This window comes from Drosophila willistoni, unplaced genomic scaffold, assembly GCF_018902025.1.
Source record: "Drosophila willistoni isolate 14030-0811.24 unplaced genomic scaffold, UCI_dwil_1.1 Seg143.1, whole genome shotgun sequence".
NCBI lineage: Eukaryota > Metazoa > Arthropoda > Insecta > Diptera > Drosophilidae > Drosophila > Drosophila willistoni.
The window spans coordinates 1206677-1228401 of NW_025814102.1; the positions used below are offsets into that span (position 1 = coordinate 1206677).

Consider the following 21725-nt stretch of genomic DNA (forward strand, 5'->3'; position numbering starts at 1 on the left):
TTTCGCTTCTGATAGAAAAACAATTTTTCTACTCCATTTCACGCGTTCAAGGCGGCAGCAGGCAGAGGCAGAGGCTGCGGCTGCGGCGGAGGCGGGCAGCGTAAAGATGCCGCCAGACCGATAAATGTTCGAAATGAAATAACAATAAAATCCAATTTTTTCCAAACCCGGTCCACCCGCACACCCTGCATTCCCCTCGTCACAAACTCCTCTATTTTTCTTTCTCCTCTTTACCACATTTTGTCTCTCTCCCACTCGCAAACTATTTGAGCGAAAGTTTACCTCGCCCCCCTCTACACAATATGTGACCCAATTTGTTGGACTGGCCTTGTCGTTGTTACCGTTGACTGCAAACCAAAAATCAAAAATATATATCAAATATATATGTATGTACAAATATTGGGTTCTGTTAGCAGCGGCAGCTACCAAAATGATTCCATTCTAAATTTTCATAGCAAAATAATAGAATAATTTGAAGAATGACTCGACTAAAAACAATAACTTAATTTTCCTTAAATCGTTTTCCAAACTCAAGAAGGTTTCGATTTGAGTGCTGAAATTATTGTGCCCAATTCGAAAGATAAAGAATTAAGGAAGGAAATACGGATGTTCAAAAGGTTGACGAATTTGGAGATGTAATATTGAAGTTTTTTAGATAATTCTTCTGTTTAAGGCCCTCAAATCCATGGACTCGAGTCGAGTCAAAAACAATGTAAGATATTTTTTAAAAGTATCCAAATAGACAACATTACAGATTTGGTTCTTTCAATAACATCGATTCTCACTAATTATGTCAATCTTATATTAAATATTCAAATCTAATGCTAACTTTAATATTAATTTTTAAATACGGTTCTTAGATAGGAGAATTTCTATAGATACATAGATGTTTTTTGTTTGTTTTTTAATCGTTATCCATCATTAGCTTTGATGACTGGAAATTTTTGTTTGTGTTTTTGTTTATATTATTTTAACAATCTGCAAGTAAATCGTCTTCCATCCATCAAACTTTTGATTTGTTCTAAAGCGAAGACTGGTTTTTGAACGCCCAAGAAAAAAAAACCAAATAATGCTAACAACTTTTGTCAACAGAAAGAGAGCGCACGATATGGAATGAGTGGGACCAGAGCGGTCGAGGGCCAGATAGATAGATAGAAAAAGCAGATGTTCAGGTTATTTTTGATTATTATAGTACTTATGTCTGTATCTCTCTTTCTGTGTGTGTGTGTGTGTGTGTTAACCAGAGGAAGCTAAAGATGAATAATTTGCTTTTTTCGAGTCTCTGTGACCTACAACGCGTACATTGACGCTTTGAAGCTGACTTAACCCTGAATTGCATGAATTGTCTTCCGTTAACTCCCCAAATGGAACCAGTTCTAATTCTCTATTTGGAACTAATAATCTACCATCGAGATTTTAGAGATACCTGTATCTGGTTTATCTGCCGATATTCTGGAAGTTCCCAAACATATCTTCTGCTTTGAAAACAAACTAATTTACCTTGGTTTTGTTTAATATTAAGACCAAACTGAACTTCAGTACTTCTAATTTGATTTTTTTAAAACCAATTTGAATGGGAATCGGGAGAAGCTTTGTTTGGAGTGCTGAACCGGTTCTTACATTAAGGCCTATCCATTAAATCGGATATTTAAACAAGTCTGACAGCCTATTAACTTATTTCTTGAGCCAAAAAAAAAAACAATATCAAAATATTGATTAACTCTTCCCCTCTCCCCCCGCCCACGTACTCTATCGGTGCTCTGACATCAGCAAACAATAACCAAAAAAGCGTTAATTATTGTTTAGTTTAAAGCTCGATTAACAATCCAGCAACGAGCTTAGAACGCCAGCAAACGTTCAACGCAAAACAACACACTAAATCGCGAGCTTAAATAGACACAAAAAAATCCCCAAAAAACGACAAAGCAAAACGAGAAAAGAAGTGAGAACCGAGAAAAAAAATACAAAAAGCAACCGAGATCGAGACAAATAAAAGTCGGCCAGCGGCCAAAAACGCGCTCATTGCGTGCGTTGTTTTGCGACAAAAGCAACGGGCTAAATTAGCCCACAGACCCGTTAAGCCAGAGAGAGAGAGACAAATAGTGTGCGAACACCGAGGAGAGCGGGATAGAGGGAGAGAGAGACACACACACACATCATCCAGGAGAAGGAGCAGAAGGATGCGACACGCATTTGTTGGATTAATTGTGTGCTGGCTGGCAGTTTGTCAACCGCAAGGTAAATATTTTTTGGTATAGCGGCAGCGCGCAGAAACTGACTGGCAGACAGGATAATGACAGGATGCGTGCAAGCGAGCGAGCGAACAAATGAACGAGTGTGTGTCAGTGTATGTGTGTGTGAGTGACTGCGAGTCTGTCAGTGTGTGCGTGTGCGTGTGTGTGTTGGGCTTTGTTATTACAGCAATAATTGCAAAATTATCGCTGGATTTGGAGCCTACGTGCGATGCATTTACAATAACAACAACAACAACATCAACAAAAGCAAATATATGTATAAAGTGAGGTTAGGGTCGAGCTCAGTTTGACAGTTTTCTAGTGTCAAATTCAGAAAGAGTGAGATAGAGAGAGAGAGAGAGTTACACACACAGAAATATGAGAACTACTCGAATAGAACTACAAATTATAGCGTTTCCATCGTTATTGAAAATGAGTAGAGCAACAATAGAACTTTAAAATTTAACTTATTAAGAGATTATTTAATTTTAAAAGAGATCGACTTACCCGATTTTATTTCTGACTTACCACCTAGCATTTTATAAAAATTTCTGATGGAATCTTTGAGCTGGTTCTTCAATCCTAAATGACTCCATTGTCGGGAGAAATTGTTACCTTACGACTCCTTTTGATAAGTTGCTTATAATCCCATTTTTTAATCAGTCTTATCGATTAATATTGTCCGACTCGGTTTGGAATCATATTTTGTACGTGACTCTAGAATATAGAATCACATTTTTAATGGTCTAGGACTCGATTTAGAGTCATATTTTGATCCAAGTAAGAAGCTTTAACTAATTTAATCGACAAGAGGGCTCAAAATAGACTCATCAAGATGTCTTTTGTTATAACAATCTTCTATATTCTGGTTGGTTTGATAATAGATTAATAAAGTAATCAATAAAACATCAAAAACTCGTTACGTCGTTGCAGTTAATTGGATAATAAGCGATAGTTCTGTTGATCAATTGGTCGTCTTTTAAGTGTGATTGTTAATGTTTATTGGCTTTTTTTTTAAATCTTCCTCTTCTTATTTAGATATAAATATCCTAAGTTGTGATATGCAATACAAAATCAAATAATTTTTGTACGCTTTCAAAATTATATCGACGCAATTCAATAGATTAAAACCGAAATTTGAATATAAATAGATAAAGCATTTATTATCCAATTTTTTTTAGCAATCATTCTGATTTTATATATTTGATTCTTGTAGGCTTTATCTTCAGAACTTCAATTTGCATTCCGATAATAGTGTCTTTTAGATAAAGGCAATAAACACTAATCTCATTCAATTTGTAGTCCCTTGTCTATAATTCAATGTATTACAAATACTTGTAATAACTCTTCTACAGATACTTTCACTTAAATCAAAACTTTTCAAAATATTTCTTCTATAGGTTTTGGTACTTGCTCCAAGTCCAACTTTTGCCTCATAATAATATCATCGTCAAGAGAAACAACAAAAAATAAATAAAGTTAACAAATAATAATAACCATATTCAAATTAGAAACATTCGGTTTTTTTTTTATTCTTTCTTTGTTTTGTTGTTTTTGACGCGCGTGTAGAACAAGTTTCTCCTCTGGTGGCTGTCGAGGATTATAAATGCATGAAGCTCCGAAACCATTTGATATCTTTTCCTAAAAAAAACAAAAGCCGACAAAAAATAAATTACAAAGTTTTGTTTTTTTTTTTTTTTTGTGCATGTGTCCGATGAGAAACTTTTCCATTTGCTTCTTTGACGAAAGAAACAAAAACTTATGATATTTCGTCTGTTTTTTTTTTTTTTTTTTTTTTTTTTTTTTTTTTTTTTTGCAGCCGAAGCACAATTTGGTGGCTTTGGAGGCGGAGGTTTCTTCCAGCCTCAGCCGCAGCAATATTATCAGCCTCAGCCGCAGCAATACTATCAGCAGCAACCCCAAGCCTACCGTCCTGGCGGAAGGGCTGGATCCGTATCGAAGGCCAACACAAATGCCTATGAGAGGCAAGTGGACTTGGGCAATAACTTGGAGTACACCCAAGGTGTGTCCAATTCTCGAGCTGTGACCAAACAGAATGGCCAGCGCCTTGTCTCCAATAGTCAAGCGCAGACGAACGATCTGTCCTTGGGTGGCCTGCAGTTGGGCAACACTGTGACACGGACCCGGACAAATGCGAATGGAGCCGTCTCGCAGGGCATAGCCGATCAGTTCCGTGTGGGCAATGTCGGGCTAGGCGCCTCACTGTCACCCACGAACTTGCAACAGGGATTGGGCTTGCAGCGCGGAGCCAATGGTGATGTGCGCCTTGGCCTGGGACTGCTCAGTTTCGATTTGAATCCCCATGTCCAGAACTCGAACACTCTGTCTCAGGCTCAAGTGAATGCCCAGGGCAAGGGAGCGCGAGCGGGCTCAAACAGTAATACCCAATCGAATACCCAGCAGTATGGCAATGGAATCAGTGTGACGGACACACGTACCAATTCGAATGCCTACGGACGTACACGAAATGGCCAGACATCAGCCACGGCCGGTGGTTTCGGTGGCAATGCATTGACCTATGGACAAACTGGACAAAGAGGACAAGTGCTTCAACGTCGTCGTCGCCGTCCCAAGCGTCGTGCCCAATATGTGCCATTTGGCTATCCTCAGGGTGGTGGATTCGGAGGCAACTTTGGAGGCTTCGGCCTAGATCGTCCACGTCGTCAATTCGGAGGAGGTTTCGGAGGTGGATTCGGCGGCGGTGGTTTCGGTGGCGGCGGCTTCGGTGGCGGCGGCTTTGGAGGCGGTCCGGGTTTTGGCTTTGGTGGTGGTGGCGGCCCCGAATTCGGTGGTGGTGGTGGACCCCAAGAATTTGGCTCACAGCAGCAACAGGGTGGTAACCGCAAGAAGAACAAGAATCAAGCTCATGGTAATGCCAATGCCCAGGGTGGCCCCGGGTTCAATCAGCAGGCATCGACCAATAATCATGCCAGTAATGGTGATACGGGCTCAAGCAGCATTGGATCGAATATAGCTCAAGATGGCAGTAGTGGTCAGGTGAGGAAGACTAAAATATGTAGGCAAAAGCACATTTTACATTATATCCATCCATGATTCCTTTTGCAGGTGAGCTCTGCGAATACCAACACGCATAGCAGCCACACGGCCCAGGGCATTGACGATTCGCAGAACTCGCAGAGTCAGGCGCTCAATTTCCGTCCGGGTGAGCAACAGGCAGCGAATGCCAATGCCAATACACATCACACACAAACGGGCAATAAGGATACATATACCTCGAACAGCGGTTCCAGTTCGACGAATAATAATCAATTTGGCACCGCCACAAATACGGCCAACACCAATTCACAGGTGACACGCGATGGCGACACTGGCCAGCAAGATGCCAGTAGCGACGCCAGCAGTCAGTCAATATTCCAGGGCAACCAGGGTCAAGGCAATGCGGCGGCCAATACAAATGCCCAAACCAGCTCGCAACGCGGTCCAAATGGATTTGTCTCCAATTCGGCATCGAGCAGCGCAACTGCCACAAGCGAAAATGGCCAATCGGCTAATGCCAATGCCAATGCCAATGCGGGTGGTGCTGGTGGTTTCAATGGAGCCAATGCGGGTGCCAACGGCGGTGGTTTCCCAGGCGGCGGCGGCGGTGGTGGAGCGAATGCCAACAGCAATGCCTACGGTGGTTTCGGCGGCTTTGGCTTCTTTGGCCGTTAGTACCACCAAAATCTTCACCCCACTCACATTTTTTTTACATGTTTTATCAAGCACACAAGTAATAAAAAAATCGAAATGCATTTGTTAACATTAAGTAAACAGAAAAAACCAATGCACCACTATTTTTGTTTCTATTCGGCACTAATAGCACCCCCGCAACAGTTGATTTGGTGTTAGATCTTCACTCGATTGGCACTCGTATGTGACGTTTGTTTCATTTCCATGAAATTCCTGATGTGTTCACTTTGTTCCACTATATTCTAAGAGGTTCCAATCCACAAGTAAATATTGGCTCCTTTCAGACGTTCGTTGCACTCTTTCTCATCGTTTCAAAAGCTCTTATCAAAGAGTTTCATTTCCATGAAGTTCCTGATGTGTTCCCTTTGTGTTTATGCAATGTTTACTAATTTAGTTTCATGTTCCGTTTCAACGACTACTCTAATCGCTGCTTTATTTCCATGTGCCATTCCATTTCATTCTCATTGCTTGTGTTTTATTTATTGCCTACTTTTAGGCTAAGAGTTTCATTTTGTCATCAGTTAAATTTTCTATTCAGTGCGTTCTCGGGCTCAGCAACAAGTGCGCTTGCAACGTTGGCAACGACCAAGCAGCGGCAGCACCACCACAACCACCACCACTACAACCACCAACCGTGTGAACGACAACTTTGAGTATTTATACATCAATCACTCGTCGAGATTGGAGGATCTTGGAACTTCTTCAGCGCCCATCAACACATCCGTTGATACGTTTGCTCAATTCGATAGCAGCCAGCGACAGGGAAGGACATTCGGGACCATCTATGACTGGATTGTCAGTCTCTTTTCGTCTTCCTGTGTGAGTCCTTGTACTCTCGATGCATTTCAGCAACAAAAATGCTGTGAAACATATGTGGTCGGCCAACCGTTAGGCCCCCCACCTCCACCCCCACCACCACCTCCGCCACAATCCTGCTGTGGTCCTGTGCGTCCTTATCCACCGCCTCCGCCACCGCCACCGCCACCGCCGCCAGCTGCTTATCCTGCCTATCCACCGATTGTGCCCAACAAAAATACGCCCGTTATGGTTGTGGCTACGCCCATTAATTGTTGCACTGTCTGCACGTATACTTACTATGGCCCTCCGCCATGTGGAAGATTCAGCGGCAACAACAACAACAATAACAATAATTACAACAACGACAGCGGAGATAACAAAAAGGTAACGATCTATATTCCACCTCCATACTATGGATAGCAAAGCAGTGCGATATAGATCGTAAACGTAAATGATGATATATCCTCAGCGGAAGGGAGTGGAAAGTCTGATATTATAAAATATTCAATAATATGTGTGTGTGAGTAATTTTTTTTTTTTTGAGTATTACCTGTTACTTAGAGTGAGACAAATACACAAATTATAAAACTTCGATTCGGATTTCTCCGAATTATATGTTTCCTTTTTAAAAAGTGTTTGCTTATTTCCATAACCAACTCAAAGCGGACTTATCGAAAATGTCGCCTCGATGATTGTTAAAGAGGCCATTGAGCTCAGGTTTTGTAAGCACCGCAGATCGACAATTGAAGTTTGATTACGCCAAATTTTCCCTACTCTATGTGGAACGGCGTTGAAATATAAATTAAGGAAAATATACGTATGTATGTATATAAATTTTCCAATCTGACTTTTGCAAAGCTTGGGTTTCTTTTTTTTTGTCAGTATATAAAAGTGAATTGTGTTGTCTGGTCTTAAACATTTTGATATCTAAAGTTGCTTTTTTTTTCTCTCCTCTGCACTTTCCGCTTTTTGTGGCCTTTGTTGTCGTTGGCGTCTCGCTCTCTGTCTCTTTCTCTGGCCGCCTTTGTGTGACGGCTGTAGCGAAGGTCTACAAATTTATAACTAAGAAGCAAAGAGCTGGCATGCTGCCACATACGAAAGGACGACATGCAGGACATGTCACGTCAGCGACACAACACAACACAACATAAACACAAAGGCCCCGTGATAACTGCAGGCAGAATGTGTTCCCTGATAAGACTTTCCAAAGAGACAGAGAGAGAGAGAGAGAGAGAGGAAGACCTAAGACCTAACCCACATGTTCCCCTCCCCAATTGGGGACACATTGCGCCACGCTCTCTTTTGTCATTTCTCATAATGTTTAATTTATATTCAGTTCAGTCTAAACAAAACACAAAACAAAAAAAAAATATTAAATACAATACCACATACATTAAGAATAGTGAGAAAGAGTGAGGTAGGAAGTGAGAGGTAGGAGAAGGTAGTGGAAACCCAAGCCAGGCCAACCCAACGTAAAGTCTAATGGAAAGTTATTGTTTAAATGCTAAGTTCCTAGTAGAATGACTGATGGCGACGACGCGCTGGTGTGGCGGCCACATAGCGACGTCCCTGGCTACCGCTGGCAACAGCGGCTGGAGAAATTGATCCTCCATCGGTGGCGGAGTACAAGAGCAAGGGGATCTCCTCAACACTGGTCTGCTGCTGTTTAGCCGAATTGCGGACACCCGAACGCAATAGTTCATCGGCCGACAAGCGACGCAGGGCGGGAGCTGCAGCCACAGCGGGAGTGGCAACTGGGGTTCCATCGAGCAGCTGATCCTCATCATTTTCGGGTTGCTCAAGAGGCTGATCCTCGGGCTGGGCCACTGCAATGCTGTTACCCAACACTACTGGTCCCTCAGCGCCCTCCACGGCACTCTCGTTGTCCGCTCCCGAAATCGAACTACTCTGCAGCAAAGCTTCGATGTTCTCCAAGTTGGACAATCCATTGATCTGGAGCTGGTCATGCAATTCACTGGGTATGGCTATGGCCTGAACGTCCTTGTGTCCCGAAATGCCATTGGGCGTGGGAATGAATTGAACATTCTCGGGAATCTGATCGGTGGGATACACAGGCACCAGTTCGGCCTCATTGTCGTTGCTGGACTTCAGCAGGATCAAAGAGATTGGAACGATCTTTTTGAATTTCAGCAGTACCAACTTCTTAATGGCTACCGCTCCGGGGAACACACGGGTCTGTGCTGCATGGGGCTTTGCGATTAGGGCACGCTGCGATTGCTGGTTCGGATGATAGCGATGGACCCGATGGCCGGGCACATGGCGAGCTGCAAAACAAAAACAAAGATAAGACAAAATAGCCAATCAATTTGCCAATTCCCTACTTTGGAGAAAGTTTTGGGGGATTTCTCTTCGTTTTAGTTAATTAAAAAAAATTGAATAAAAATGTATGTTTGGGTCAAAGATTGATTCTCAGCCAAAATGAATAGATAGACAAGAAAGTATAAATTAACGGTATGTTAAAAATTTTGGGTTTTTTTTATATTTTAATTAAGTGTGTGTGGGAACCAAGAATACTTTGAAAATTCAATGATCCATTCTTATGCTTCTGCTTAAGTCGTATCAGAAATATATATCTTGGATCTATTTCAAGAGCAGACAGATACATTTAATTACAAAGATTACGAAAACAATGGTCACATGATCTCAAAATGAATAAAGAACAAGTCGATGGAAGATCTTTTCATTAATTATTCTTGGTATACAATTATCTACTCACCATCACTGACAGCGACCAGCATAGCCATGCCGATGGCCAAGAGGGCAAATAACTTAATTGCCATAATAGTGATTCTAATGACGCAGACGAAAAACAAAGAGGGCTGAAACTAAAGCTGGAAGCTAGAACTAAAACTGAAGCTGGAACTAGGGTGTATTGTGGTGTGTCGCTGGGGAAGCGCCTCTAATAAATGGTTCAACAAGTGCCCCAGCAAAGACATTTTATATAGACGACTCGTCCGCCTCACACATCAAAATCGTTTTCGTATTAAAAAAAACAAAAGAAAACACATTAGGCGAATGCGAATGGAAAGGAACACACAAATAAAGAAACACTAAAACTTAAAAAAAAAAACAAAAAACATAAAAAAAAAAATGGCAAATTATTAAACTATGCAAATGCCCACTCCCCAAGAGGGACACACTAGTTAGAGAAGGGGCCCAACACGAAATGCTAGTCAACTGATTTATGCCTCTGGAATCGGAGTTTTTTTCTTTATCTTCTCCTCGACTACTGATACACTGATTCCGATGCCAAATGCAGCGTCGAGCTAATTTGCCAAAGAAAAGAAAGAACAGGCAAAAAAAAAAAAAATTTAGAGAGAGAATCTAAGTCGGAAATTTGCATTTTGGGTCGTTCAAACGGAAAGTTCCCCTCCCGATGGCAAATTTTTTATTTTGCTTTTTGGGTCAGAAGTGAGATTTTCAATAAGTCAAGTAAAAGTTTTTGCAGTTCCTCTTGTTGTTGTTTTTGTTCCATTTGTCATTGTCAAAAGTGGGCGACGACTACTATATACTAGAAATTCTCATTCTGGGTCATAGTTCAGGTCAGGCAATTCCTTTGTGGTCAACATGTGGGAAGCGTGTGCCCTCAATTAGATATGGCAAAATTTTGGTTGGTTCCCCTCAACCTCCCTCAACCCCCATATTCATTCTATTCATCTATAATAGTTTAAATCAATCAATATACATATGTATATGTAGATGGTACAAAGAATTGAAAGACATAAATAAAAATGAATGGACAAGAGAAAAAGAACAAACGACTTGAATAGAAAGAACCAAATTAAAAATTGATTTCTCCCTTTTCTTATTCAATAGTTTTATTAGAGATACCAAGTCAAGATAGATACATTTTATGTGGATTCTAAGCGGTTATGACTGTCATATATCATTTAACTATACCATATTCGAATATTAATAATATAAAGCTTAATATAAACAAATTAATCAATTTGGATTTCTAAAAGGTTCATCTCATTTCCATAACCAAGAATTGACTAAGTGATAATCCGAATATTAGCATCATTTAAATATATATAAAAAGTATAAGTTCTTTCAACTCACAAATTTATCAGGCAAATACAAAGAGAGTAACTTAAAGTCGGCCATGACCATGGTGGCATTATCTAATGTATAAGAATATAAATTCGAGAAATTATGGACTTTAAAGAGTTTTTCAAACTCAATTCTTAGTCAATCCCCTAATCTTCTTCAGCCTATAGTTTGTCCATGTAGACATATGTTGAACAATTTAAGCCGTATGGATTTTTTTACATAAAAAAAGATTAGAGCTTTTAACGATAAGATGATTAGTCATGTTATCAATTTTTTTGCTCAAGCTTATGAATCTGTGTCAAAAAATGTGTTCCGATTAACTAAATCGTTAACCCATTAACAACATTTTTAGACCTACGCTTTAAAAAGAATTCATTTCTAAGATCATACTATCTCATTTTCAGCTATAAAACACATATAAGAGAAATAGCTCAACTATTAAAAACTAATGAAAGCCTACGAAGCTTTTTACCCAATGGCGAAGTTGAATGTCAATTATATGCCCACCTCATTTTGACCCCAATCGTCGATTTTTTAGACTAAAGTAAACTCCGTTTTCACGGTGCACATATAAAAAATCGACATATGTATATTAACGGAACCAAGCAAAAATATCGATATTATTGAAGCCCTTCAATTAATTTCGAATTTCAAAGTCAACTCTTTTGTCAAGGATTCGTTTTTTTGATATTGGCGGGTAATTTTTGCCAACTTTGTGCACTTTTAGTTTTTTAACGCCTAGACTGGATGTAAATGTGAAGTATGGATACTAAGGGCATTTAAGTGTATGTATGTGTTACTTATGCATATGGAGGTATTATTAACAGAAAAAACTAACCTAAACTAAGTAAAAGTCTTTTATAGATCATATCTAATTTACACTGGGTTGCGTAAATGCATGTTAAGCTAGAGGTTCAATCCGGCTTTGCGCATACGGCGTGACGGTGCACGTAAATACTCCAACGCAATTCTAAAATTACGTATACGCAATGTGCTCTTATATCGATAATAAGAGTAGGCGTAGCCAAAAAAGTAAACATTTTTTCGATGTTCTAGCTGAAAAGAGGAACATATTAACCACTACCCACTTGTCCTTATTAATTTTTCGTTTTAAAACAAATATCACCAATATGTTAATTTCTTGTAAATCCTGTTAGTTAATTCTGTTAATTTTTATCAGGTTTTCAAGTTAATTTTTAGTTTTAAATTTTTAATAGCACGTCGGTAAGTAGTATTTTGGCCAGCATTCTGCTTCGTTTTTTGAAAGATATACCAAGATCTTTTTATGTCAATATTAAACGAAAAGTGTTAGTGAAAAACGAGTAAAGTCTGCGATTCTCCCTGCTCTTCGAATCGATGCAACTCAACGAGGACTTAAATCTGAACAATGGGCATTCAAATCACTAAGTTCTAATTGTTTTTATGTTCTTGCAAAAATGGTATATTAATTTGGATAAGAAGTGTGCAATTCATAGAAGAAAGCATTTCCGACCATATAATGTATATATGTACATACATATATTCTTGATCAACACGAGGAGAAGAGTTCATATAGTCATGTTTGTCCGTCTGTCCTTATGGATCAGCGTAAGCTCTTCCTAGACCGTAAGAGCCGAAGTATATAGCTCCCATATTTATGAATAACTTCGTTACTTTGGATCCGATGATCAAAAAAATTCATAATTTTTCGTTTTATGAAGCTGTTAATGAATGTCTTAAATCGCTGTCATATAAACTTATGATGGAACTTATGCACAGCATTGCCCCAGCCTAAGTCTGTAGGCTTCTATGCCTTGATTTTTTTGGTTTTTCAGATGATTGGAACCGGATAGCATCAAAGTAGAAATTATCGCATTATGTTGAATTTCAAAACGGATTTTCTTCTAAGCTTGTCGAAAGAGGTTCCGTGTAATGGATGGATGTAGGATTACAATCGGGTCAACGAATATCTTAATTACTGTTGAAATTTCAAAGAAAGTTCTCATCTATTTTCTTTATGTTATTATTATTTTTTAGATAAATTAAATAATATGTTCAATATAAGAACATAATAAGGCAAAATGTTATGTCTAAGTACTCAATTTTTTTTTTATTGTAAATTTTAAGTTTTATATTTATTCCATTTATTCCATAGAGTAAATTGATTTACTAAAGTAATCGAAGCTTCTGTGCTCAGATAAAGTATCAATAGTGGAGTCGATCTAGCCGTATTTGGTTATCGGCCCGTTCCTCTGAAGACTCTAGCTGTACGTGGTAGAGCCACGAAATTTAAAGGGCGGGCTCGCTTAAATTTTTTCCACGCCTCCGAAATTAAAAAAAAAAATCTGATTTTCTTTCCAATTTTTTGCCATTTGGCCAAGCCCCTGAACAAAACGAATAGTGTCTTTATGTTTTTGCAATTCTAAGAAACTTTGTTAAAAAAATCTTTTAACAGAAATTATTATGACAATTTTAATAAAAAAAATTCTTTCACAATTAAGTTGTATAAAAAATCACGATAACTCAAAAAACTAATGATGCAGTTCGATTCGCAGGATCCATCTAGTCTTTTTACCTGGAAAAAAATATGTAAAATTGTATTACAAAACCCACAAGAAAAATAAATCAAGATTTTTTTTTCGAAAATATTATTTTTAGGTTGTGAAATAAAAGCAAAATTGACATAAACTTTACACATCATATTCTTCGGACTGTATTTTGGACCTATTCTAACTGTTTTCAAACAGTTTTATTTTAATCTTATTCCAATTTATTTTAATGGATGGAGGATGGATGGAGGATTTTTTTTAAAAAGGCATCAAACACTGGCAAATTCAAAAAACTTAAATATCGACCCGGTTTTTAGGGAAAATCACAATACTTCACAAATTTGTCTATTTAAAAATTTTGGAAATTTTCAATTTGTTTAGTTTCTATTTTGGCCCATTTCCAACTTATTTGAAAAGTCATAACTCAGTTGATAGCAATTTTACATTTCTTGGAATGTTTCATGAAATTCGTATGAGCCGATCTTGGGTCCGTCTTTGATGGGTTAATACATAAAACTTTGTTCCATTCCAATCTCTTCATTGTGGAGTAAATTCAATTAATTTCCAAATTACTTTTTAGCACGTTTTCTTAACCTTTTGCCAATACCAAGCAACAATGTTCTTGTCTACGAATTTAGGGCAGTGTCTGCTTTCACTCCAATGAACGACCTCAGCTGGAGCTGGGCAAGAGATTAATTTATGGTTTTAGTTAGTTTCATCTCCCCGTCCGTTCGACTGTCTCTCTTAAGCTAATCAAATTTATTTCTATGCTGCCAAAAAATTGCAGCGGCATTTCAATAATTTAAATTTCCTACAGCTAACTGAGCTACTGTGTGCGCTGTGCCACCAGCTAGGTAGACACTTATGTACCTACACACATATATCGTTTCATTCCTTGGGTCCGTGTTGGCAGCTGCGGCCAGCCTAACATATTTGTGTGGAGGCCCATTAAGAGCGACATAAACAAATGTTTTAATAACCAAATTATGCAAAAAAAAAAAAACAAAAAATTAAATGAAAAGAAGATGAAAACAAAAAGAAAAAAAAAACACAGAGAAACAAGCAAATAACAAATCCAACAACGCAATGTATTCATTAGCCTAGCCGGAGTCTGGCTTTGGGTCTGGGGTTTGGTTTGGTCAGAGAGTCTGCAAAAAAAGAAAGAACGCGAAAAAAGTGAAGCGGGAAGCGCTTTTTCATGCTAATGGAAATGCATAAAAAGGGCATAAATACTCATTAGGCCAATGCGTGTGTGTGTGTGTCTGTATGTATGGGTGTCGGTGTATATGTGTGTAGTCTAGGGCTGGGCAAAGAAAGTTTCGCCCCTTTTGGGGGTCAAGCGTTGGGGTCAAATGCTTGGAAAGTTTTTCTGTTTAAAGGTTCTATTTTTGGGCAAATTCACATAATTGGAATTCATCATGAAATTGGCCCCAAAGGGAAAGAATAGAAATCGTCACACATATTTCTGAAATTATACGAAATTCAAATATGCTAAACAATGCAAATTATTTAATGAACAAGTTCGTCAAATGACACATCTGCCAACAATGTTGAATCGGATAATTAAGTAGATCAATTAAATGTAAATTAATGCAAACTTATAGCTTACTTTGACAATTCTTTGGTGTAAGAAACCTCGGAACGACAAATAAAAATAATATTTAGAGTTAAGTTCGATTTCACTGTCATAATGAACTAGTTCATGTATTTTACAATTTATATTAGGCCTATAAGTCATGAACCAAGACAGATTGAATAACATGAAAGTTAGTTAGATTAACTAAAGGTGGACTTGATGGATAATTGTAAAAATAAACTAGTAAATGAAAGCTGTTCATTCACCATGAGTACACATATCCTATGAATGAATCAATAAATATCCCAATGAATTTAAAATTATAGTAAATCATATAAGTTAACTGAACAACGAGGATTCCCGTTCCAGTCATATGCTAGTGTAGTGGATGTTTTTATCGTCTAAGTTAATGGTTCTTGTACAAAATAGTTGTACTTATAGTTAACAACTATATCGTAGACAAAAAATGATTTATAAATTATAATGCTAATATAAGTTGTCAACTGTAAAAGCTTCCTTGAACAGTTCTAAGAACCTAACATAAAAAGGATAACAAAAATGAATTTTGACCTTAACGGTAATAATTACTCTAAAGACAATTACAATAACTATGATAGTTATCATTTGTAATCATTTTTACTCTATTTAAGATTAATTTTGCGTTTATCTAGTTCATCATAGTAAAAGTTCCAAGTTTATATCTATTTCAAGAATAAATGGCAATTTTTTACTTTTACTTTTGCGATTTGTATCTCTTCATTTAAGTCTGTTTTCAAAAACTATAACCAAAATGGATAAAAGTGATCAAAATTTGTTTTTATTATACTGAATTACTTCACTTTTGTGATACAATCCAACTTTAGATATTCGAATGGTATTTCTTTATGAATTCAATATGTATATGTACATACTTACAATTTATAGATAAATACAATTCGAAAATCCAAAGTTTGATGTTATAACAAAAGTTAACTATTATAGTAATATATAATATATACATATAAATTATACTATATACATATATATAAATTAGTTTTAAGTGATTCCAATTGTAATTTCTGGTAGACAACAAACTAATCCTCTTAAATTTGTTTTAAACTATTAATGTGAATGAGACGCCATTTTAATGCAAAACGATTTCCAGTTAAAGTCAAGTTCTCTGAACATTAGTTTGTCCTATTCTGGAATATATATAATTTGCATGATAACGATCGCACATGTAAAATTATGACCTACGGCCAGCGATTTGAACCCTCATGCGACCTACGAACTGAGCGGTCAACAGCAGCGACAAAACTTATTTGATTTACAGACCCGAAGCAGAAAACACGAGAGCATTAGCTCTCTCGCGCTTTTGACCAGGTCCAAAGAACCAACAGAAACAAAACAAAAACAACAAAACCGACTAACGACGAAAAGACGAAAAGATTCTAGAGGGCCAGACATAAAAAGCGACGGACGCCGCGCACGCTCAAACAGTTTGGCAAACGAAATCTGTGTCTGTGGACCCCACGAGAGGAGTCGCAAAAAAAAAAAACAAAAAAAAAAGGCAAAAAAATAATAAAATAGATAAATACCAAAAACAACAACCCCAAATAACAACAACGACAAATTTGTGTATATCATACGTGTGCGTGTGTGTGTGTGTGTAACTGAGTGAGTGTGAGAGAGTGAGTGTGTGTGTGTGTGAGCGATGGGCAAACTTTTGCTATGCCTAAGCCTGGCTCTGGTCATCTTGGCCTCAGCCACGGTCCAGGCTGAGACGATGAAGACGAAGTCTAGCGAAGCAACAGCCTCAACATCATCGACAGTGGCAACTGTGACCGAAGCCCCCGTAGTGGAGCAATCCACCGAGTCACCCATTGCGGATATGGCGTTGATTGGTAGGGTTAACCAAAAAGAAAAGAAAACAACAAAAAATGTTTAAAGAAATACCAACAAAATTATAGATTTTGTGTTTAAACCAATCCATATTTTTTTTTTTCAACAAATCTTTTTTTTCATGTGACTTTTGTGATGAAATGAATGAATGTGCAGAAAGCATCACGCCCACTGAGAAGACGCCCGTGGCGGGCTCCTCAAGCGAGGAGCTAGTGAAGCAGCTAACGACCGAGGAGAAGAGTGACCCTCAACCTCATACAGTGGCTGATTTCATAATCCATCCATTGATTGCCTTTAAGCCGCGTCAAAATGGCCCCATCGAAGAGGGTAAACAGGCATCGTCGGCCACACCGGCGCCGGCCACCACCTGGTTGTTTGGCATGAATCCTGCCCAGGGCTTGGGTTCATCGTTCTCTACATTGGCCGGATCCGTTTCTGGTTGGTTTAACGATCGTCTGGCGGCAGCTGGACAACAATTGCCCGGTCTTGTTGATACACCAGTGCGTGAATCCAGCACCACCAGCAGCTCAACCACAACCACCACCCAGAGGCCAGATATAGTGGTTAGATTGCAGCAGCGACCACAGAGACGTCAGCCGGTGAATGCCAATTTCAATGGCAATGGCAATCGCAATGGCAATGGTAATCGCAATGGCAATGTCAATGTCAATGGCAATGGCAATCGTCGTCGTCAGCAACAGAAACCGAATCGTTTCAACAATCGTCCTAATCGTCTTGACTCTTTGGAGGATGATGATGAGTTTTACTATGATGATGATGATGAATTCTATCCCAATCAACATTTCGATGACGATGAGGAAGATGATGTCGATGTAAATGCCCAAAACGATGATGATAATGAGGATGAGGCAGCTGCTGTCGCCAATAATGACGACGAAGATTTGGACGATCAAGCTTCCGTGGAAGAGAAGCCCGTGAAGAAGCAACGCAAACAGCCAGTGAATCAACGTCGCAAGTTCTCCGCTCCTCAAACGGTAAGCAACAAGCGTCGCAATCAACAGAAGCCACAGAACTTCGCCTTGCTCGAGGAAGATGATGAGAACGAGGATTTCGATGATGCTGAGGATGATGATGATGATGCCGATGCCGACTCCGCAGAGGAAACTAATAATGCTCCAAGTTTCTTTTATGGCCAGTCCACTAGACGTTCGCAAAATCAACCGAATTTCATTCAACGCGGCCAACAGAGCATCATCAGTCAGATCCGTCAGTTTACACGCGGCCAAACACCCGCTGAACTAGGCACTACATTGCGTAGGACACAATCTTCGAACGGAGGATCATCATCTGGTGCTCACACCAAGGCATCCCGTCGTCCACAGCAGACAACATTTCTATTGAATCGTAATGGCCAGACTGTTTATGTGGCACCCGAACTGCTAAACTATCCCTATGCCTATGGTGCTGGTTCCGCTTCACCGGTGAAGAGACAACGACCCAATGTGCAATCGTCATTCCCCCAGCCTCCTCTAACCGTGCCAGTGCGTCGTGGACCAGGTCGCCCCACACAATACATTACGATACCGTGGAGTCAATTGGGTCTCTCACCACCCGATCAGCAATCGATTGTCTCCTTGGCCGAAGGTCTACAGGCTCAGCCCTTGATTCTGAATATTCCACAAAGCGCCATCACTAGCTCCACCAGTGGCTCTGCGAGTCAAAAGACCCAAAAGAAGAAGCAACGTCCTCAGTTGACTGCAGCTGCAGTGCCTCTACTTGCCGATGCCTCGCTCATGGACATCTTCCAGCCACCCCAAATCCCACCATCGCGGACGGGAACGACCAGCAACAAGCAGCCCATTCTGATTGCCGCCAAGCCAGTGAAGGCCAATGGTGGAGCAACTGCAGCCGCCACTTCCACAGGACTATTGCCCACACGCATTCGTCCCGGCACCATAGTGGAGAAGGCTCCAGCTGTGGCCGAGGCTATGCCCGAGAAGCAATCATCTCCCAGCGAGCAGCCAGCAGCAGCAGCAGCGACAGCAGGAGAGGTGGCTTCTTCTTCCACCACCACAGAAGTATTGCCAGCGGCTGGGGGCGCAGTGGAGCCACAGGAACAATATATCATTGTGGGCAATGACGATGAGCCCGGCTTATCGCGCCAGGCCGCCGTTCAACCCGCCTTTGGCGATGCTCGCTATGTGTCCTATGGCGATTTCCATCCCTACTTCGATTATCGGCCTCAGAATCGACGATTTGCCTTGCGCAAAACTGGACGCCAATTGAACCAGGACGATGAGCAGGATGAGGATCTGGAATAGCATGTAAAATTCTCTCGCTAAACTGACTAAAGAATCAAAACACAAATACAAAACAAAACGAATATAAAAATGCAAAAAAATCAAAAAATTGAGTGCTATACAAAACAAAAAAATTTTATAATAAAATTTTTTCTACATTTTTTTTCACGTGTCTGTGTGTGTGTGTGCCTACGTGTGTGTGTGAGTAGTGTGTTTATACCTTACCTGGCCGAAAAAAAGACAAAAAACACACAAAACACTTTGCCAGTTGAAAGTTCATTTTCTCATTCATTCATTCGATTGATCATAGTTTTTTGACCCCACCAAAGAGTTCAGATGAGTTCTCTGCTTTTTTTCTATTTTTTTGTTTTTTTTTCTGCATATTAATGAGCTTTGTTCTTTGACCGATTTTTGGTTTTGATAATTGATTTTTTTTTCTTTCTTTTATGCAAAATGAAATCCAGTTTTTTGCATAGTTGATTAATTTATGCTAAATCATATCGATTAACGGTAATCTGTGTATAATTCATGGATTAACCTTTATTTAAATGGTGTTTTGAGTATTATCTTTTATTCACCGATTTCGGAGCGTCCGTAGAGAGGATTTCTGATAAATCACAGTTCATAACTTGAGTTAGATCAAAAGAATGATTTTGATACATAATCGGTTTTATTAACCGATTCTTATTGAATTATCGAAAAATAATTGGACAATTACTATTAGGATTGAAGTCAATTGAAATCGAATGAATATGAAGGAAAATCGATAGATTTATCAAATTTCTAGTAAAAAGATTTGAGTCATTATAAAATATATAGCTTCTGTTCGATTAATTGATTGATTTCAATCGATTTTTTATAATTGCCTTTTGATAGTATATAAAGAGAGTTACCAAGAAATTAAGATTAGTAAAGTGTTCATCTGGGAAGTTAATTCGATTAAATATTCGATTCTTTTCTTATGATATGCACAAATATTCTTATATAGAAATGAAAATTGAGAATCTCGTTAGGGCGATATAATATAAACAGATTTAAAGCTCAAATACACAATCAAACTCTCACACAATTAGAAGTGCACACACACACACACACACACACACTGATAGTTACTTAGGCAAAGAAATACATTAATCTTGTTTCAGCAATAACAATCACCTGAGGGGCCCCAAGAAGTATCCCAAGCATGAAAGAAGTATTCAATCACATTTCATCTTGAGAATCTTGGCAAAATCTTAGACTTGGAGAAATGGCCTCTGGCCACTTCTAACGATTCGTCGACGGACGGACTACCAATACTGATTAAGATGATGATGATGCGAGTGAGCTAGAGAATTTGCATAATCATGCTAAGCGCGCGGCACTACACACACAGACACACACAAGCACACATACACACACACAATGCCAATGTGCTGGCCATCAGCCCATGGTGGATGGTTTGGTTGGAGAGACAACGACATTATTAGGGCAACATGCGAGCACTTGAAGCAATCGCCAGCCAAGTTGACAAACGTCCAATTGTCGATGCCTCCATTCGTCAAGTGTTTGATTGTATGAATGAATGGATGGTTGGATGGCTGGATGGATGGATGGATGGATGGATGGATGGGAACTCTGAAAGACACACCGCGATACTTCACAGGGCCTTAGGGCAAACATTTTGCCCCCGCGCTCAGTTTAGCTGCCATGAATTATGCCCCAACAATGGGGTGAATGTTCAGTTAAGTGGTCGATCAATGTTTAAAATTTAAAAATTCAAAATGTGAAATTCTCGTTTGGGTCGAGCTCTAACCTAACCGTAAATATCATTCGAAATTCTCTAAATATTCAGTATTAACTTTGGATTTGAACTCTCTTATTAAAATTCGGCAACGTGCTAAAGGCAAATTAGTTTCTTCTATCCATAATTGATTCCCATTATGTGCACAACAAAAAAAAAAAAAAAGCCAAAAAGAAAAGAAAATGTTGAATGCCAAAAGAATGCCGAAGACGCCGACGATGTGGTTGGTTTCTTTCTCAGCTGCCCGCTTCGTCCATTGAACTTTCAACCTGTACGTTCTGTTGTATATATATATATTTATACCTCTATAGATATTCTGTGTATTTTTGGCCGCCGTCTCATAATTTGGACTTAAATCAATTTATTAGAAATTTTTGTTTCGGCCCAAACTTTCTTTAGATTTTTCTGCATATGTTTTGCACATTTGATTTTTGACATTTGACATCGTTGAACTTTTTACAATTTTATGCTAATTTCCCTTTGGCATCTGTTGCCAGTTTGCGGTTTTTTTTTTGTTTTTTGTTTTTTGTTGGCCTTTTGCCGCTTGTGTCTTTTGTCTTTATGTTTCCAGGCGGATTGTGGTTATTTGTTTAAGAATAATTTTACCATTTGGAAAAATGATTAATAAATACAATTTATTTAAACAATTTCTAAGCTTGTTTTGTTTTCTATTTTTAATATATTTTTTCTCTTTTTTATCTGGCATGGCTTAATCTTAACTGTAAGTTAAGTAGGCAATAGCTACCAGAAATGTGAACTTAATTGTAAAATAGATGAATTAGTAACTTGAGATTGAGTCTTAACTCACACTTAGATGTCAGTTAGCCATCAAATACATAATGTCCATATGTTAGTAGGCTCCCTTTAGAAGGAAGAACC

At 38.9% G+C, this 21725-nt stretch overlaps 3 protein-coding genes across 3 annotated transcripts; 2 read left to right on the forward strand and 1 right to left on the reverse strand.

Moving 5' to 3' along the window:
- Window positions 1-3069: 3069 nt before the first annotated feature.
- LOC6648860 (uncharacterized PE-PGRS family protein PE_PGRS54) lies at window positions 3070-7163 on the forward strand. Its single transcript, XM_047012454.1, has 4 exons — window positions 3070-3106; window positions 4054-5252; window positions 5322-5922; window positions 6484-7163. The coding sequence occupies exons 1-4, from the start codon at window positions 3070-3072 to the stop codon at window positions 7161-7163; spliced, it is 2517 nt and encodes an 838-aa protein (XP_046868410.1).
- Window positions 7164-8255: 1092 nt separating this feature from the next.
- Window positions 8256-9544, reverse strand: LOC6648861. The gene is made up of 2 exons (XM_002070915.2): window positions 9481-9544; window positions 8256-9028 (listed from the first exon to the last, which is right to left on the reverse strand). Exons 1-2 carry the CDS (start codon window positions 9542-9544, stop codon window positions 8256-8258), a joined length of 837 nt encoding a protein of 278 aa, XP_002070951.2.
- Window positions 9545-16614: 7070 nt separating this feature from the next.
- On the forward strand, window positions 16615-19084 carry LOC6648862 (probable basic-leucine zipper transcription factor N). The gene is made up of 2 exons (XM_023179414.2): window positions 16615-16804; window positions 16959-19084. The coding sequence occupies exons 1-2, from the start codon at window positions 16615-16617 to the stop codon at window positions 19082-19084; spliced, it is 2316 nt and encodes a 771-aa protein (XP_023035182.2).
- Window positions 19085-21725: the final 2641 nt, after the last annotated feature.

Bases quoted from the DNA above. Each gene is read 5' to 3' on its own strand.
- LOC6648860 (XM_047012454.1), top strand. From the start codon at position 3,070: ATGTCTTTTGTTATAACAATCTTCTATATTCTGGTTG. The intron at 5,253-5,321 runs GTGAGGAAGACT...TTCCTTTTGCAG, and splicing joins AAGATGGCAGTAGTGGTCAG to GTGAGCTCTGCGAATACCAA. The intron at 5,923-6,483 runs GTTAGTACCACC...TTTTCTATTCAG, and splicing joins CGGCTTTGGCTTCTTTGGCC to TGCGTTCTCGGGCTCAGCAA.
- LOC6648862 (XM_023179414.2), top strand. From the start codon at position 16,615: ATGGGCAAACTTTTGCTATGCCTAAGCCTGGCTCTGGTCATCTTGGCC. The intron at 16,805-16,958 runs GTAGGGTTAACC...ATGAATGTGCAG, and splicing joins TGCGGATATGGCGTTGATTG to AAAGCATCACGCCCACTGAG.
- LOC6648861 (XM_002070915.2), bottom strand. From the start codon at position 9,544: ATGGCAATTAAGTTATTTGCCCTCTTGGCCATCGGCATGGCTATGCTG. The intron at 9,029-9,480 runs GTGAGTAGATAA...TTTGTTTTGCAG, and splicing joins GCTGGTCGCTGTCAGTGATG to CTCGCCATGTGCCCGGCCAT.